Source organism: Rhea americana, unplaced genomic scaffold, assembly GCF_003343005.1.
Source record: "Rhea americana isolate MKP2758 unplaced genomic scaffold, rheAme1 scaffold_227, whole genome shotgun sequence".
NCBI lineage: Eukaryota > Metazoa > Chordata > Aves > Rheiformes > Rheidae > Rhea > Rhea americana.
The window spans coordinates 633,119-652,421 of record NW_028186343.1 but is presented as its reverse complement, the minus strand read 5'-3'; the positions used below and the strand labels follow the sequence as shown (position 1 = coordinate 652,421).

Here is a 19,303-nt window from a genome sequence, read left to right as displayed (position 1 = left end):
TTCTTCACATAGTGAGTCTGCTCAGTTTTCCGGAACCGCTGGTGCCCCGTCTATGCTTTGCCCTGGCTGCAAACTGGAGGTACGTGGGGTGGTTGGCGCATCTGCAGAGTGTAAGATGGGGCAGCCCAAATGCCATCGGCTGTACCAGGCCTCTAATTTTGATGCTTCCATCTTGATGCAGATGCTGCCTCTGTTCACCAAATGCAGTGCACTGGTCAAGACGTGGGCTGACAGGTCGCCTGCCAAATCTAACTCKGAAAAGGTGCCCTATACGGTACAGGGTTCAGAAATAGCCATGGGCCAGCAACATCTCCCCGCAAACCAGCAGGGAGCAGCAAACACCACTTTTGGACCCAGGCTTTTCTCCACTCTGGAGTCACCCAGCTGCTGAATTGAGYGCAAGCTACCCCACCGCTGAGAAAGAGGAGCCCAGCAGCATCTCTACAYCCCCTCCCCAACAGCAATTTGTCAACATTAGCAGGTGAATTATCATTGCTGCCTCCTTATTACAAGTGCTGTTAAGGGATGATTCTTGAATAAAATGTGCATCTAGTAAACTTAGCAGCAGTCCCTCATCAGCCTGTGTTTAAACAGGACCATCTGGATATGTTCTCTCTTTCCAAATGCCTACTTAAAGCCCTTCTGTATTTCATATAAAATTTCCCCAAACCTAGAAGATGCAAAGAAGCTGCACAGCCCTGATGATTTTTTTCCTGTTTCTAGTTCCCGGTAGCTTTACAGCCTTCTAAATAAGAGGCACACACTGGAGGACAGAAGCATCTTTCCTAATTCCCTTAGGGTCACTCCATATTTAACAGAGGTAAAGGCTGGAGCGCTGGCACGGAGGGGAATGGCCACACGCCCTTACGAGCCAGACAGGAGTTTCAAGCCCCGGAGAGTGCTCAGGCCTCCTGCCCTGCTGTCAGGATCAATAGGAGCGGAGCGCACACCCAGATGAACAGAAACCTCCCAAACCTCCCACTGATTTTCAGAACAGATTAAGGGGTATTTATCTCCAGGCAAATTTATTTCCCCCAAATATCTATAACTGTCAACACTGCCTTGCTTCAGGGCTGATAAAAGCAGGTCTCCATCTCCTCTCCACACAAATCTGCTACAGCCTTTCCCCTGGCCCGCACCATTTTCCTTGCTATTCCAGCTCTGAGGACGCCTCTCTCCTGACACCAGTGAGGGACATTTTACACATACGGTATGTGCCTAGATGGCACCGTGGCTGGTGACAGAGAGATCTGCTCACGCTGTCCAGCGCTTGCCAACATCTCCCCCTGCTGTTTTACCGCCAGCTTGCTCCAGGCCCATGCACAGGACTTGCCAGTGACACCTACTCCTGACGCGCAGCACCTCTGCTATCGCCGCGCTGGGAAACACAGACACAAACCTCCCTCTGCGGGAGGCAGCTACGCTCAGCTCGGCAGCAGTACGCAACAGGAAAGCGGTCAACCTGGGCACGGTCAGGACGTCCAGGCCGGAATTCACGCCTCGCTCTCCCAAAGTTATGCCCCGTGGGTTTTACTTGCTGCATCACTGGACAAGYCCCGAACACATTTAATGCGGAGGGCGCGGGAGCGTGATCCTTCTGCCTCTCTTTCCCTCTGCCACCCCTCCCATCTCGGCTCTCCAAAATGAAAACAAACCACATCAGCCCTAAGCCCAGCAGGCATCATGGCAGGGAATATGAGGGAGAGGAACATCCTTAAGGCTAATTCCTGTTTCCACACTCCATCCTACAGCACCCTCAACTTCCTGACATGGGCCAAGAGCCAAGTTTACCTGTCTGCAGCTGCACTAGCACCAGAGCTGTCTGCACTGTAAAGCACTGACAGCAGTGTCGGCATCTTGTCTCGAGACTGCCTATCATTACTTGGTCCTGCAAATCGTGAGGAGCAGCAGCAAAAGCTGCACCTTCTCGGCAGGGCCAGGAAGTCGGGCTGCTCCCTGGCAGGCTGTCGCACAGTCTCTGCRGAGATCTGGTATCCAGCAGTGATTCAGGCTCTGGAAGGCCTGTACGTATGTTAATGTTTATTTTTAGGTGGGTGTGATCCTCTTGTGGTTTTGAGTGGTTTTGGAGAGAACGCCTGCCTGCATGAATGTCTTTGCTGCTGATGTGCACTTGTGCGTGCCTCCCCGCTTCTGCCTGGAGAGCAGCTCCCGGGTAGGCAGGGAACTAGGAACATCCAGCTTGAAAATTAAATAAATAAAAAGGAGGAGGTGTCATGTCAGTAGTGAAACAATCTCCAGAGCTGCAAAAAATTTCATCTGAGAGAAATAATGAAGCAGGGAAAGAGAGATTTTCTCAGCCAGCCAAAACCCTGATCTCAGGTTTCTAGATGTGATGCATATTAATTACGCTGCAAATCAGCTCAGCTCCTCCAGGGCAATGAGGATAGCTCCTTGTTGCCAGCCCAACCTCTGCTTATTGTTCTTGGGGGTGAAGATGTTCTCACAGCTTGCTCACCTCTGCTTCGCAGCTGCTATATGACATTGTCCCTTCCCCACCTGGCAGTGATGTGGCAGGTCCTGACCTGGCCCTGTGTCCCTCTGCCACAGAGGCCAGTAGCTGTGCGAGACTCAGCACAGAAATCAGTGCAGAGCCCAGCTCAGCACTCAGAGGAGAGTTCCTAGCTGAAAAATGTCAGAGACTAGTCCAGAACACGGACTGAGCACTCCCTCCCTCCTAGGAGGACGGCGCTGGTGGCAGGGACAAGCCTGCAACATGGCCAACCCTCRTGCTTCTTCACAGGTCAAGGAGGGCACAGGCCCATGAGCACTGCTGGAGGATTATGAGGGAGCATGGCTCAGCCCTAGATCTGCCTTGGTTCCGGCAGTAGTCCAGTATCATCATCTAAACCAGAGTACTTGGAGGACAAGTGTGTCCTTCAAGTGAAGGGAGGCCCAGGCAGAGCCCCCAGGGAAAACCCTTTCAGCCAGGCCTGTGCAGAGTGAGAAAAGGAGAGCCTGGTGGTATTCCCCTACAGCAGTAAGGCCACAAACCTCCCCACACGGTCTGCCTGAGGCCACCCAGCTACCCTTTCTCCTGTCCATGAACGTCACATCTAACCTGCCACCTGCACAGTCCCTGACTGTCATCGTCCAGACAGACTTTCTCAAAGCAACCTCACTGGCTGTCCCACATCTCCCCTAAACCCAGGGAGGAAGCTCAGCCATAGGATGCCAAACAGGGCTGTGATTTAACAGCCTTCATACTCCCCATCTGGGACCGAGGTACCAGTCATTTGCACAGAGCTTATCTTGGCTGGCACTCCTGGGTACAAGTTACCCAGATCGATGAGACATAGTGCTACTGTGAGGCAGCAAAACCCCCCTTGAGGCAGAATCTCTTAGAAAGAGGTGGGAGGAAAACAAGGCTTGATTTCCTAAGCTTGCCTGGAACAGAAGTAAAGGGGTAGAAGGGCCACAGTCCAGTCAGCAGCTCAGAGGGAAATATTAAGCTTCCCAGAGCTTTCATTCTTCATTTCTTCTCACTAATGAGCTGGTCGGGATAGTCTCCCCGCAGTGAGGAGACAGGGAGACATCCCACCAATGAACAACCAAACATCTGAGGAGGAGAGAACAGGAGAAAGGGTTTGTGGCTCAAGTAAGGAAATCTCTGCTGACATGGGTGTGGGGCTTGACRCTAGATCCAACTACCAGCTTCTCTAGGAAAACAGGACTTTCGTTAGGGCTGGGCACAACAGGCATGCTCCAGACTGCTCAGCATCAGTGGAACAGAGGAGGAGCACTTCCAGCAAAGGGTCACATCCTTTGTTGCAAATGATTCATCTTGTCGGAAGGGTTCAAGCAGGTCAGAGGGAAACAATAAAAGGATTTCCCAACTGGCTTACCAGATCCCTGCCAAGCCGCACAGAGAGGGAGYGCAGGGCACCTTCCCTGACCTCCCAGCATGAGTCAGCCATCCTACCCCACCTCGGAGGGGAAGCCAGCAGCCCCCTAGACACTGCTGGTCCTTGCTAGGGCTCGCTCACGGTGCAAACAGTACCCTCAGCTCCAAAGGCCTCTTCTGGCAGTGTGGGAACCAAAGCCCACTTTGGTCTACTCCTCCCACCTAGCTTAAAGGAATTCCTCTTGCTAAGAAGGGTCTTCTGAAACATGASGTCTTTTGGCTGGCTGACCCTGCTGTATGTGACATACAACATCCTGTGTGGGGGAGACCATCTATCCACTTTTTTCCCAAAGTTATTCTGTTAGCTGAAGTTACCAAAGGTGCTAAAGGCTTCTCAAAATAGTCTGGAGTGACATATAGGCTACAGAAACATCAAAGAAACACCCAGGAAAACATGGGTTTAATGTCAGAGTGGCAATAGCATGGCAAAGTGGCTCCCTCTCTTTCACAGACAGCCCCAAGACTGGCAGTTGTCCAATTCAGGAGCTTAGCTGAGCTATAAAGATGTTTAAGGAGGTCTAGGGCAAAACTTTAATTTTGTATCACAGAGGAGGGAATCAGGATCATCTGTAGCCTCTCAAACAAGGCCTGGGCAGATTGATACCTTCTAGAGGCTGTTGCTAAGCTCCTGTGCTGTTGCAGTGCAAGTCTCATGCCTCCTTTGCAGGTCCTGCTCTCCCTTTCACATTTACACCTGCCTCTTCTCCCATCCGCCTCAGTGCTCTGAACAAAAGAGCTCTTGCTCTACATTTTTCACAACTCAAGATATCCTTTTTGGATTGCCTGCTGCTCTCTTCCTCCTTTTACCTCTGCCACTGAACATCTCCCCCTCCTCTGCTACCAGCCTCATGACTACCTGCACACTCGTCTAGTCATCCTACAATGTTTTTGTGCTGTTTGCATATGATAAATCCTGCTGCTGTCACGTTACCCTTTAACTACAGGAAGTGCGGCACAAGACCAGTTTGTCTGAGAGATGTTGCAAGAAGTGGAATTTAAAAATCTGCTCATCCAGAATCACAGCTCTGCAAAGGACTGTCTCCTCACGTGAGTGCCAAGGAAAGAGCTCATACGATGTGGTGACAGCAGAGGCCTGTGGCACGCGTGGGTGAGAGCCCCAGGAAGGACTGGAACATGTGTGAGGCAGGAGGAGGAGGGTAAAAGCAAGAGATGGGTATCGGCATATGTCAGTGAGGAAGAGGTGGTTTGGCTTTCTGCAGAGTGTAGGAAGGAAATGATTCCTCATGTGTGCGGTGTGTGTGTGCACGCACGTGTGTCGCAGGATTAGCATTGCAGAATAAAGAGATGCTCTGCCTGGGGAGCTAAATGGGCTGCTATTTTAATAGTCTTTCCTTTTTCTTTTTCTTTTCTTTTTTTTTTCCAAAGCTCTTGTCACCAGGAGCTCTCTGACTCCAGCTGTGAGACAGAGTGTGAAGCATCCAAGATCATTTTTGAGCGCTCCATTGCCAACATCTGCCCAGGGCCTGTGGGAGCAGTAGGCACTAGACCTCAAGCTGTGCATGACTGCCTGTGTCTAACCTCAGCCTCCAGCTTTCCAAAGGATTTAGTTTGTACTTCTGCCCCTTGCAAACCTCCTTYGTCCTCTCCCTTTCCTACCACAGCCTCTACAAAGTCAAACAGGACCCTAAAGCCTGGTTCCTTAGCTGCCATTACAAGCTACATTCAGCAACATGGTAGAGCAGCCTGCCAAGCAGCCTCTTCTCTGTGGGGCCAGGTGGGAGAAAGGTCCACAGTGGTATAAGCTGATGCAAAACATGATCTAAAGGTCTTGATCCCAGCAGAAATCCCCCGCCTGCCCACTTGTGTCAGTACTGGTGCTCAGGAGACCAGACACTAAGCCACTCAGCCAGCTGAGTGACCCAAAATTCAAAAAACTCCAAACAAATAAAAAAACCAAACCAACCAAACAAACAAACCCTCCAACCAAACAAACCAAAAAATGCAAAGCTTGTTTTTCAGGCAGCTTCATTCCCCCCACCACTGTGCGGTCACACAAATACCAGTGCCAGCAGTTAAATGGGTGGGACTGCATGGCCAGGGACAAGGCAGAATGGCAGCCACCATCACTTGGCTTGGTTTGAGCCACCCTATAATACCACCCTGCAAAGAGCATTATTAGACAAGCAGCAAGCAAGGAAGGGATCATCTTCTCCCAGTGGAGCTCTGATTTTAGCAGTTTCATTAACTCCTGCTATACAAGAACAGGCTGAACTAGCTGGAAACATAAATCCTGATTTCTATCAGGGAAAGACAATACAAGGTCCACAGCCATTTGCATCCAGGTTCAGTTGGGAAGAGCCATGCAGTCCACACTGCTCACTTGTTAATAAGACTAGAAAGGGTTTTTACGCCTCCCTTCGGGGATATAACACTGGCACACACTTCACCTCATGCATTCAGCTTCCTGCTCTTCCCCACCCCACCTCAGTGGTGAAGTGAAGTGGTTAAGAAAGATCCGTAGTGAGCAAATAAGATGTCTGGTCCATGGTCCCATGGGCAAACAATCCACCAACAACAGAGGAAGATTCTCCACCACTCATGTGTTGCAAGCCGGATGGTGCCATGCTGCTAAGACCCCCTTTGCCTCCCTCCATGCATTTGTTTGGTTATCTAGAGGGTTGATGAAGTGGATGTCTGGAGCTAATCCATCAAAAAAGTAAAATCACAAAAGTAGAAAGATGGGAAAGAGAAAGTAGAGAATGGAGCAGATCAGAGCTGAATGGAGATCAGCCGAATGGTTTATCAAAAACCAAGATAARCATTTCCACAAACCCTCCTAGCTACCTCTTGTTGCTGTCTACCAGAGGCTCCAACTCTCAGCACAGCATCCTTCTCCAAATGTACTAGGACTATGTGGGGCCTGAAATTCTCAGAACAAGAGCATAAGAGCAGCAAAACAACCATCATGTTTTCACCTCTCCCCATACTCTTTCCTTTGGGCCATACTGTGAGGATAGATCCAAAGCTTTCTCCACATCGTGGAGGGAGCAGGATGCAAGCATGCAGCCTCTGGGCCATGCTCGCCTTTGCATTCTCATTGAAATGTCAAGCAAACCTCTGACAAACTGAACAGGCTGGGCCCAGTTCTCTCCTCACTTCTCCAAAGCACCAACTCACAACAAACCACAAAGCAGAAAGGACTACCTAGCTACAGAGAGCCTGGCAGGCAGCGAGGGCCAAACTGTTCTTACCATTCCCTCAAATCCTCAAATCACAAAAAGCTTTTAGTGAAGGGCTTTACTCCCTTCGGGCTCATCTCCTCATCAGGTCTGCCCTACCTGAAATGCTCATTCAGGCCAGCAAATCAAACCAGGTCCATATGGCACAGAAAACTTRCAGTTTACATGCATAAACCTTGAATAAGAGAAGAGTTCACTGAACTGAACAGGGCTGGCAGGGCACCCGGCAGCAAGCAGGACAGACTGAGCCAGTGCCCCCTTAGCAGGGGATCACCTTCCGCAAAACAGAGGAAGACTGAGATGATGAGGCTGTGCTCTCTCCTGACCCACACTCCTCTCCTTAGCAGTCTGTCACTAGGGAGATTAACCGCTGGCTGCTTTCCCCAGTTCAAAGCGATCATGTAAAAGAGAGCTGGAGTGAGAGGCTGGCGAAGGAGATTTGACTCCTCCCTGTGCTGCACTCAAAGGAGAAAAATATTCCACATAAAAGACAAGGACTGGCAAAAAAAGATAACTGAGATCAGCACCTAAGCAATACATGAGGGGAAAGGGCTGTTTTCCCTCCTTCACTTCCACCAAGGAAATTTCAATGGGAGGAAGAAAAATAATGAAAAAAGCCATCAAAGCAAGCTGGTGATTCATTAAAATAAAAAATGCATTATGCATYGAGAACAGTCAATTACGAGATGTAAACTGCGCACTGTCCTGTCACCCCAGGGAAAGCACAGGCAAGGGGAGTGGGAGGAAAGGATAAATAGAAAAGGAAAGATTTACAGGCATAAATAAAACYCAGCTCTGACCCCAAGCTGAGTAGYTTGTAGGAAGCAGCAGCCGTTCCTAACCCAGATAGAGCAGCTGGGAGCCCACTCGTGTTCTGGATTATTACAAAGAAAATGAACATACTTCAGGCTCAACAGAGAGCTACCAACTGGGCACTGTCCCATTGAAAAAAATGAGAGATCTTGGTGCCAAATGACCAAAGGAAGTAGCCATCACCAGATTCCCAGAGAGGAAGGCAAACAGGGGAAGCACCAGGAACAAGCCGCTTTCTCCCTGGGCTCAGCTCTAGCTGCATGTGGCACGRGTGAGGGCACAAAGGGTTCCCAGTTCCCTCCAGCACACTCACAGTCCTCAGCTTCAGTTTGTCCTCTTCTCACTCTCCCCACATTATAGAGTCACTGCAGCACCAGAGAAAGCATGAACAGGCTGTCTGAGCCCAATCCTGACAGGCCTCCCCTTCCCGCTCTGTAAGATCTGACAAATGCACTGCTCCAGAGAGAGATCATCAGAATTATCCTCCCGAGCCTGCCCCTCAGCCTGAGCAACGGTACTTCATTAGGATTCTGCGTGACACTTTTCAAAGCCCACATCCCTCATTGAGATGCTGACAGACAACCGGAGAACACAGCGCGCTCCCTCCCCTGCGAGGGCCATTCCAGCCTGCAGTGTCTGCTATGACTCAATCAGCAACCGCTTTAATGAGGGCTCCTACTACCTCCGAGGCCCTGGTGACTGATGTCTGAGCTGCTATCTCAGCCTCCAGTTGCTCAGCTCCTCCTCTCTTCTCCTCTCAGCTGCAGTCTTCCTCAGTTGACAAAATGAGACCATAAGCAACAGTTACAGAACAAATGGTGCGCCCAATTCCCAGCACTGTAGCTTCTAGGGAATGTTCTGCAGATGAAAATCAATTTAACAGCTAAAAGCAACTATGTTTACCTCACAGGATTTGGGAATACATCTTGAAGGTTCATTCTAAGYGAACAATCTCTTGGGCTTTGTAGGAGATGTTTCCATACAGGTCACTTTTGATCAGCCASTGCCTCTGACACCTTACCGCAATCCCTCTTACACACACACTATCCGAGCCAACCTCCTACACACTTCTGTTTCTTAACACTTCTGTCAGTCTTGGCCCTTACTCAGAAAGGACCGAGTTCTCTTCTAATGAATTAGGAGGCAGATGAATCAAGCACAGCAAAGCACGCAGACTTTGCTCTTGGGTAATTCTAYGCTATTCTTTACAACACCATAGGCAGGTAAGGGAACTGCACATTTTAGCACTTTCTGGGCCTAGTCCAATTCCTAACAGAGCTRAGAGAAGTTGTATCACACCCTTAGCAGCCAAACTCCTCCCTTAACTTTCCCAGTCTAGTCCCATTTGTTTTGCTTCCTACTTCCATTTACAACATTATTCTTTAGCACTGAGCATGCACAAAATGATTTCACGGTGAGAATGAAGATTTTGGAAAATTGCTGGGGTTGTTGTTCTTTCCTAATYTTTTGTGATTTCAGATGTATCCTTCCCCTTTTCCCCTCCTAGGCATCCTGTTTGGTTCCAGTTTGCAGGTAAAATACAAATTCTTCTACGTACATAGGAATATGAATATRCATCATAGTAATGATGTATGACAAATAATTGTAACAAAGCTAAGGACAAAATTCTAAACCTACTTTTCTTCTGGGTTTCCAAAGAGTCTTCCAAGCAGAAAACAGAGGAGACTGTACTACTTCCTTTAGAGAACAAGGACACTGCGTAAACTGTATCTTAGCAACAAACAAACGAGTAGCGTATGTTCCCAGCCCGCTCCACAGAAAGGGACAACCAGTATTTAGGAACTGACAAAATAACTAATGCAGGAGGACTCACCTCCCCCTTCTTCACAGTCATGGATTGCCGACGAGGAGTGATCTCCTCATTGATGCTGGAGAGGAAGTTCTGCGAGATCCGCAGYGCATCCTGCAGGAGGGGATAGTCAGGGTGGGTCACTGGAGTGTGCTTCAGCAAATCCTGCCACCAGGAATAAAAACAAAGGACAGCATTGTAACCAACACTGGAAAGGAGAAGAGCTGGAGGTCCTCTAACCAGATCCTCAGGACAAGTTGCTCCAGCCTYTTCTTACAGATTAGAGTAAGGCTGCCTCTACAGAGGAAGAGGACCATACCCTGCACTTCTCAGTAACACCACTGCAGAGATACCCAAGGTCTTAGCCATGGGCTTCCTCTCCTCAGTGTAAAGAGAAGAGGCTCATATGCAACATGACAGCTTAATTTTTGCAGTCCTTCAGCTCCACAGAAAATTTGAAGGGAGAAGAAAATAGGGAAGGGGCTTAGWTTTTGAAAATTACACTTCAGGTACTTACATGAAGGACAAGTGTGCTGCGTGTCACTCGATCCACTGGCTTGTACAACAGAGCTGGGAAAAAAGCAGCAGGAACATGAGAAAAGCAGCCACCTAAACACAGCCCCCTACAGAGTAACTTGTCCAGTGCAACTGAATRTACAAGCACAGGTTTATTACTAATGAGCTACCAGGAAATTCCCTTCTCTAACATTAACATGCTACACATGCAATAAAACACACGTGAACACACAGAGGAAACAAATGTTCTCCACGGCAAACAGATGCCTCTTTGCGAGCACACCCGGTCAGACAGTGAATGAGGAGCACACAAGGTGGCAGGGAAGAACTGCACACAGCACAGCACACTTCCAACAGTTCCCTGGCACCCTGCCTGCTTCCACAGGTCAGAATTGGGCCTTGTGCTCCTGAAGTTGCCACGGAGGTTCCTGAAAGGTTGCCAGTGCATCCCTGCCTTCTGGAGTTCAGCATGACACTGTCGGGTGCCTCTAAAACCTGATAACAGGCCAAAAAAGGAACGGAACTGGCTTTCATACTAGTCAGGGAGGAAGCTCCTTGGAACACAGGTTTTCTTTTACTATGTGCGTGTATGAAGACAAGCACAATGGAACCTGATCTCAGCCAGGCTCTCTAGATGCTACTATAAGGAAAAAAACACGTCGGAAGTACTTTTAGGCTGACATCGGCACTACCACTGGGTAGTGGATGTTCCCGTAAGATCACGTCAATCCTTTGATTAGCCTGTTAGTGCCCAAAGGGACTGATCAGGTTTTAAGCTAGGCAGCGGCTTCCCCATGCATGCATGCAGCTTACTATGCACAGCTCTGCTACTTAGCAAACRGGAGCTGCTCTCCCAGGTAGAGCCAGAAAAGATTCCATAATCTTCCAGCATTTAAAAAGACAAAGGGAACATGGAGGTTTTGGCAACAGCTCCCACACAGTCCTGACAAACCACAGACTCCTCTGCATGGATCACTCACTTTCCAAGGAATTTTTCGTCGTCTGATCTTTAGAATCCTTTGTGCTTCTAGCCTTTAGATTCTAAAAGAAAAAGAAAACCCATGTAGCAGACCGTCAATCACCTTAAAATATCATATATGAATGTAAGAGACTCTCTGCTCCTTCAAGGGGGGGCCTAAGCCAGCAGAGAGGAAAAGTCCTATCACAGTCCAAGACAGTGTAAGAAAAATGTGCTTTTCTTCTGATAAATCCACCATTGCCATGTCACAGGTACCCATGCATCTCAAATATTAAGGAAATTTCTTAGAAGTGCACATCAATAGAGATGCAGCAAAGCAGGGAACAATCTTCATGGGGATGGTGGAGTTGTTAATCACCTGCAGAGAAAGGCATGGCCGTAAGGGCCCAGCCATTATCACGGTATGTGTACACTGCCAATAAATAAAGTACAGGATTGGGAGTCAGGACCCTCAGGTTATACTTCCTTATGCACCTGCCCAGAGCTGTGTGACCTTGGATAAATCAGTTCTCTGTTCATGGCAGAAAAGAAGCATTACCTGTGACTTTCTGCTTTGCTCAGGGACCAYTAATGTGCCGAAAGTGCTCTGAAGTCCTCAGCAGGATACAGACACAAATGCAAGAGTGCCATCACCATCACTCCAAAAACAGTATGTACGGTCATGATTTTAGAATTATCTTTCAGGAGAAAGCTAAAACCCAGGGATCACATTTGCATGGAGCAGCCTGGGGCCTTAATCTCCATTCTGTCTTCTAGGGGCTACTATAATACTACTGATATATTATTATTAATAAATGGAAAAGTCCATAGGATACATTTCAGTACTGAAAGAAAAGTAAGCATTGGGGAAGCTACTTTACTAATGAGCTGATACAACTGGAGGACAGAAGTTGCCAGGCAAAGGACCAGAACCTGGAGGAAACCCTCAGGACAGGAGATAATAGGAGACACTCATGCTCTTGAGAAGCACAGCAGATGCCAACAGGCAGGCCTCATTTTGGAGCACAGAGGAAACACTTTATTTTGCCTCCTCCTCATGACAATCTGAAGGGATGTGCAATATTGTGTGTATTCAGTAGCTTTTTCAAAGCATTAAATGCCCCCAGTATTATTCAGCTCTGATAATTTATCTGCTTGTTTTTAAGGACACATATCTGAAGTTCGTGTTTTCTTGACAGCTGAATTCTTCAAGACATAATCATCGCAATGCAAAGAGACCATGCACAGCAGGCAGAGCTGGTGGTCTGGGAAGCCTGAAAAAGCCTTCAAAATGCTTTGACGCAAAGTGCTCCACTCACAGGGAGAATATCAGAGCAGCCCAACACACAACATTAAAGATTATGCTTGATACATTCGCAGTTTTAAACAGAAGGCTTTCCAGTGCTACCCCCTCCTCCTCTCCAAGCCAATGAAGCTGGCAGTTCCACTGACAGACATAATGCCAGCCATTAAGTGTGGCCTTTTGTATCACTGTCAGCATTACCATTAGCCACAGAAATATGCCAGAAGCTCAAATATGATTTTTCCTTCTAGGAAGGCATGAAGGTGGCATAGCACTGGGAAGTTCAAAGCAGTGCTGGTTGTTACAGCAAGATTCCCTCGGGGGGGGGGGGGGGGAAGCACGGGGGCTGCCTACAGAATAACCTCTACAAGCCCAAAGTATAAATCATGGTATGAAGCCAGGCTGATGCAATGAGTCTATGGGAGCTCACAACTCCTCCGGAAGTCAGGGCTGCAGAGCTACTTGGAGGATGGATGGGAGCGTCATCGCCAGGTATTACTCAGATCCAGCCGGCTCGTGTGTCTGAATACCGTGACATTACCTCCGAGATTTCAGCAAACTGAGCGTTGGCTTGGCAGCACTTCTCTGCTGTCTCCATAGCAACTTCATAGTTATCCACAAAGGCCCGGTACACCCCCAGCTGGCTGGCCTGCAGCAAGCAGAACAGAACAAAATAAACGCTACGGAAGACGACAGTTTGGGATGGCCACTCTGAATATGTACCGATCAGGCCATGTTCCTTCAACCCAAAGGACCTCAGGGAACACTGAACAGAGCCGGGAACACGTCTCGGGCCCCTCAGCTTTGCTTAACCAGAGCAGGTGCTGCTATGCATCCAGCTCCATCTATCCTGAACAAGTTCACTTATTGGCTTTGGAGGATGACACATCCTTATTACTGCCATCTATTTTTCCCTTCTGGGCTGCCAGATTAGTATCTATTAATATTTTAGCTCATGGATGTAATAGGAGCTGCTGGTTATTTGCCACAAAATATGAATCAGACAGGAATGATTCAGCCCTAACATCACAAATGTGACACTAGCAAGCTACTTGGTGGCTTCTGTGTGCATGGGGGACACGTTAAAACAAACCCAGATATTAACCTGTATCTGCATTAGCAGATATCATAAGTTGAGCGCTGAAAAAACAGAAGGGAGATTCGGAGCGCAGCCTGTCTGTTTGGAAGGCAGGGGCTGCAGCACCAGGTGACAGAAAACAGCACGGCTTTCCAAGCAGAAGCACTATGCGATTGGTCCAAATGAAGGTATAGCAGGCCTCAGAGTCCAGTAATAAGCCTTTTATATTAATCACTGGGTCTTAGCACTGATCCTGTTTGCTGACTTAGGAATTGCAGCCATATTCATGCTAGAGAACATAAGAACCAGCTTGGGAAAATCCTGGGGAGACTTCCAAGCTTCTCTGGACTGCAGAGCAGTTTTCGTGTTGCAGAGCTGCACAGGCTGTGCTGTAAACATCTCAGCACGTTAAGTGAGCTTGCAAGTGCATGCTCAATAGCAAGCCAACAGATGGAGTGCTGAAAAGGACTCCACTAAAACAAAGTTTTTTGCCAGAAGAGCTTGCACTTACCATATCATTTCTGCATCTCCCCTGCTGCTTCTGCCCAAGAGGTGCAACAGGCAGCGCTGCGAGCTTTCCTACAGACACTGCCCTTTCCCTCTCYCACTCTCTCATAACTGTGCTCTCCTTTCCTCTACGGAGCTTTGGCCACAAGACAACAGGAGAGAAAATGCCAGTCTCAGAAGAACATTTCCTGCATAATTTCTTTAGCTAACAAAGGCAAAAACACATCGAGCTATTTCCTAGAATGTATTTTGCTGAAAGATTAGGAACAAATCTCAACCCTCACGCCAAATGGCATGGCTAGGACTGAAGTCAAAGGAAGCTGCGCTCACTTACGCCGGGGACAATCTGGCCCCAGCAGAGTGGAGAGAACGAAATCTGTAGCTGCCACGGGGCACCATTCCCTGAAGAAGCTGCTGTCAGAATTACTGCTCATTTGCAGGGCTTATGACATCCGTGTTCGGATGATGCCAGCCAACATAGCAAAGCATTAGAGCTTCTCCATTCCTCTGTGGTTTTTTCATTTCCTAGTACTCCTAAACAGACAATTTAAGCTTTCTTTTTCTTCTTCTAACCATGCTGTTACAGAAACATTTTCCATTAAAAAAGGAGCTTCCAATCAAAGCAACAATGCTTCAGAAGAATTTTAGTGATGGTTTAAGTTTTTCCTTTCTCATTTAAAAAGAACACATTGAAAAGCAAAAAGACTTTRGTAAAAAAATTGGCTTTCAGTTTAAAAATTATTTGTCGTTTCTAAAAATGATGAGTGATAATTTTTTTGTTTTGTTAAGTATTTCTTTACTCCTAAAAGTTCTAAAGTTTTTCTTTCCTAATTATAAAAAAAATGTATATTTTTTTCAAAATATTCCACAAAAATGAGAAGCATATTTCACTCCATTCCTGATGTCTTCCATCTCCCCCACTTCCCTTAGTTTCAACTGGAAAAATGTGGACTCRCTGTCACAGATATTATAAATGGATCATACTTCATGGAAGATCACATGAAATTCTAAAACTCCTTGCATGTACTTTCTTTAACTTCAACCTACAGTGCTTTGTTTTACAAGACATTAAAGAAAATTAATGTTCCCAGGGATCTCAGGATAACAACAAAAATTCCAGTGTTTATCATCAGATTACATGACATGACCACAAGCAAACAAATCTGCTCCAAAAGATTGGATGTACATCCTGTCTAGATGTCTTCTAATGCCTAGTGTTCTCCATCTCTCACATCTAGCTGCTTCCAGCTGCCTGACAAGAATGATTAGCTCTATCTTACCTAGCAAAAGTTCACAATTCCTAGTGATACTGTACCAAACCACCAAAAATGCACCGCTAAGGCAGCTCAGAATTTTCTGCACTAAGGCAATTTGCTTCTTTGCTTCCAATAGTAATCCAATAAATCTATCTTTTCTGTTAAGTGCAGAAGATTCAGGGGAACAGAAAAGGAGAGTGCCAGAAGAGCTTACCACCTAGGCTTGTGATCCCCATCAGCAAGAAACAAGTCTTTTAAGTCTTAACAGGCCTAAGTAGTAGTACAGTGAGTCAAAGCTCACTTGGCACTCAGAAGTAGTAAGGAATACATCYGCTTCTTTTTCAATTAGTAATACCTTCATTATTGCACTACCCTTTCAATATAGTTTGTCAAGCTTCCACTTCCAGCAGTCCTCTGCATCTTGGTTTCAACAATCAGCAGCAGATGGCTTTGTCTTTGTAAACCTTTTGCTCAAGTTGCATACCATGAGCTACTCACTAAGGGACCAGTTTGACCTCCTCTGGACTAAAATACGCTGGCAGTGAAAAGTAGACTCCCATAGTTTGGTCTTGAGCTGCTGGATCACATGGAAAACATCATCCTCTAGGTCCATCTCCCCCTCCATAAGGGATGAAGCTGGTGCTGGGCTACACAGCTGCTAACAATTGAGTGACCCTGATAAAATGCACTCCCCATCCAATAAACCACTCACTGGAATGTCACTCCTATCCTGAGAATCAGAGGCACCTCAGGAATGCAGAGATTCTTTTCTTTTAGAAAAGGAAAAAGCAGCTCCTTTAATCCTTTGCTTTCTGCACACGCTAGGGGAGAGGCTAACCGTGCCAAAGGAATCTCCTAGAATGCAAACAATTTGTCATCTGGCTCAGAAACTCAGCAATCTGAATTCAGCCTCAGGAAGATGCTTTATATGTCTTTGCCCTGTTCTGCACTCAGATGATTTTGCTGAAATGGCTTAGAGGGGTCTCACCAGAAGGTTCACTGCATCAGCGTAGCAGCAGGAGGAACATCAAGGCCAAGATGGTGGTAGAAAAGCAAAGCCAAAAGTGATGACCATAGAATAGAGAAAAGCAGCACAAGGCAGAGCAGAGCACCACAGAGAAAAGGGAAGCRTGTGCAAGGGAGCTCAGCAACAAGGAGAAACATTTAGCTGTCAGTATTAAAAAAATACCCTTTTTAATGTGGCCATTCTCCCATCTTCCCCTCAAGCAAATGGTTTGATGACACTGTAGACACCCTGGAAGATTCAGTCTTTCTGTAAAACTGTATTTGTATTACTGGCCTAGTTTTGACAGAATCTTTAATTAAAGGCAATGGAACAGCTGCTTTTGCCCTTCACTGCAGTGAGGTAAAGCTAGAAGCCTGCTGTCTCATCCAGCTACRGGCTTTCATCCCTTCAGTCTGCATAAAGTTACGGAAGGGAATTGCAACAACACCTGTGAAATGAGTGAGGTAACAAAAGCTTTGGTGATGGCAGCTGACTCACCAGCTTTTGGAAGAGGTCTCCTACACGTTGCTGGTGGCTCCACTGCTGCACTCGCGGAAAGAGCCCATCATAGAACTCTTTGTGGATCTCATAGAGCTCAGGCACTTTGAAGAATATTGTCTCAATCTGCTGACTAGTCAGCACAGGCTGGGAGGTGGTGGCAGCTGCTTTCAAAGGCTTCATAGGCTAAAACAAAGAATCAAGGAAATTGTTACTATGCAAACAAAGTACATTCACCCTTGCCGCATTACAACATATCCCTCTGAAAAGTTGTTTTTCATCCTCTAATAAGCAAAATTTGGATTCATGCAACTCCTGAAAGCTAGACATTAACAAATTCTCTCATGGGGATCAGGCACTCCTGGTTCGTGGACTTTCCCAGGATATTAATGGTGTGATTAAAATCCTTTGGCACTCCGTTTCCTTAATCTCTGTCCAACTGCAGAATAGTGCATCTAATAATTATCATAGGACACTGAAAGACTGGGATCCTGGATTCTGTCACACTAACAAAACCCCAGGTGCACCAGATCCAGTGCTTTCCTTAGGCCTCCCCTTCTAACAGAGAAGAGGAGTAACAAGTACCATTGCACAGGGCAGCTGAGAGATATCAGTGTATGGGAAGTTCTGGGAATCTTTGAACCAAAGCAGCAGTGGAAGTGCATGTACAGGTGTTCAGGATGGCGTCTCCCACCAGCGCTTACCAGCAGCAGAGCCTCCAGGTGGCTCAGGTAGGTTTCCTCACTGGCTAGAATTCCTGACAAGACCCATTTTCTCATCTCCAGGCCTTTCTCCAAGTCTGGCTCACTCTACAGAGAGATTGTTAAAAGTAAAACAAAACAATTCTGAATGTATGCCACAGCATACTCAGTTTACTTACAGACAAAAAAGTGCTCAGTGCCCAGTTTCTAGAAATATACTTAATGATAAAAACATTACAGCAGATTTTTATTTACCAGCAACAGATGACACTTAAAAGATTCACAGCTGTTAGCTTTAGTCATCTAATCTTGGTGCCTCAGTTAGATGCCCAGACTCCTTCACCTAACTGAAAATTCAAGACTTCAAAATTCAGAGCCTACTCCTAACCAACTCTTGGGGACCCTTGGTTAGGTGCTTCTCACTCCCTCCTTCCCCAATAATTCTCCATGATCTTACTCCAAACCTACACATTTCTCTAGGCAGACAGCATTCCTTCCCCTGCATCTGTACAGATGTGCCTGATAYAGAGCAGCTACACCCTGACGTTGCTGTATGATGGCCATTCTTTCTCCCATTCTCTACTATTCACTAAGGTATTTTTCAGTGCCAGTTTGCATGATGTCTGCTTTTAGTATGAGGATGGAAGAATCAGCACTGCCCGGAATGCACGTGCTGATTTTCTTATTGGGCTTCCAGGAAGCAATATGTCACCAAAGCAGCTGAAGAAAGAGATAGAAAAAATACATCCATGGGCAAGCATGTACATTGGAGAAAACTAAAATTAAGTGTTAAGAGAAGCAGTAACTATTCCTTTAGAGTTTCAATTACTCTTCCTGTTTCCTGTAAAATTTATTTAACCTGACAAAGTAGAATTAATTATTTCTATAAGGTTTGAAAAAAAAGTGTCCAATCAGCCAAGGTTATAAATAATCAAAAACATCCCACTTTTACAGAGTCTTATTTCAAGTTTTATTTACTTCTTTAATTCACAGAAGGGGCTTTTTATGATTCTTTTAACCTTATTAGACTGTTAAGCGTCATTGAGAGGAGAGTCAATTGTTAGATCTGAAAAAAGCAAACACATTTCAAGGGCTTTGGGTAGGCTCTCTGGGGCTCCCCTCTACTCCTGTTAATATTCAGAGGAATCTTTGGCCATTGATTTCAGCAGCAGGAGGATTAGGAAACATAACAGTATGCTCCACTCTATTGGCCGAACATAAAGCCCTTCTAGAGCTGATAAAAAATAAATCCCATTTAGTTTAGGTTCCTATGCTYTGAACCCTGTGGATGTATGTATGAGGCTCATTGCGGAGAGGAGATAGCTTTTCCAGAGGTAAGCTTTCAGCAACCACCGCATTCCGAGGGCGACTCTGAGCCCACGCGCCCCACGAAGAAAGAAACGGAGCCTCACGCTTCCAGATATTTTTGGATTCAGTCTCATCAATAACCATTCTGATTTCTGAACGCTTTCATTAACTTGCACAAGCTATTTTCTGGGCTAAAAGACCTTGCAGCAGTTACTTTATAAAAATTGTGTAAGGTGCCAAATACCACCAATACCTCTTAAATGAAAGCGGCAGACAGACGGTGTTCTAAGGAAACAAGTACAATTTACACCCAGGTCAGGCAGGACATGGAAAGAAGAACTTGTCTTTGCATCCCACCTTTCAGCGAGGCTCTGTAAGAACCACAGTGCCTTTTCAGTTTTTGAAAGGGCATCTCAAAGGAACTAGG

At 46.6% G+C, this 19,303-nt stretch overlaps 1 protein-coding gene across 1 annotated transcript in view; it reads right to left on the bottom strand.

Annotated features, from left to right (window-relative positions):
• Window positions 1-19,303, bottom strand: part of BCR (BCR activator of RhoGEF and GTPase) — a 106,361-nt gene that overhangs the window by 26,225 nt on the left and 60,833 nt on the right. The window contains exons 3-8 of the mRNA XM_085305808.1: window positions 17,572-17,676; window positions 16,868-17,053; window positions 13,064-13,171; window positions 11,242-11,302; window positions 10,263-10,315; window positions 9,770-9,910 (exon numbers count right to left, since the gene is read on the bottom strand). Coding sequence (XP_085161934.1) covers window positions 9,770-9,910; window positions 10,263-10,315; window positions 11,242-11,302; window positions 13,064-13,171; window positions 16,868-17,053; window positions 17,572-17,676 — 654 coding nt within the window. The remainder of the gene's footprint in view (window positions 1-9,769; window positions 9,911-10,262; window positions 10,316-11,241; window positions 11,303-13,063; window positions 13,172-16,867; window positions 17,054-17,571; window positions 17,677-19,303) is intronic.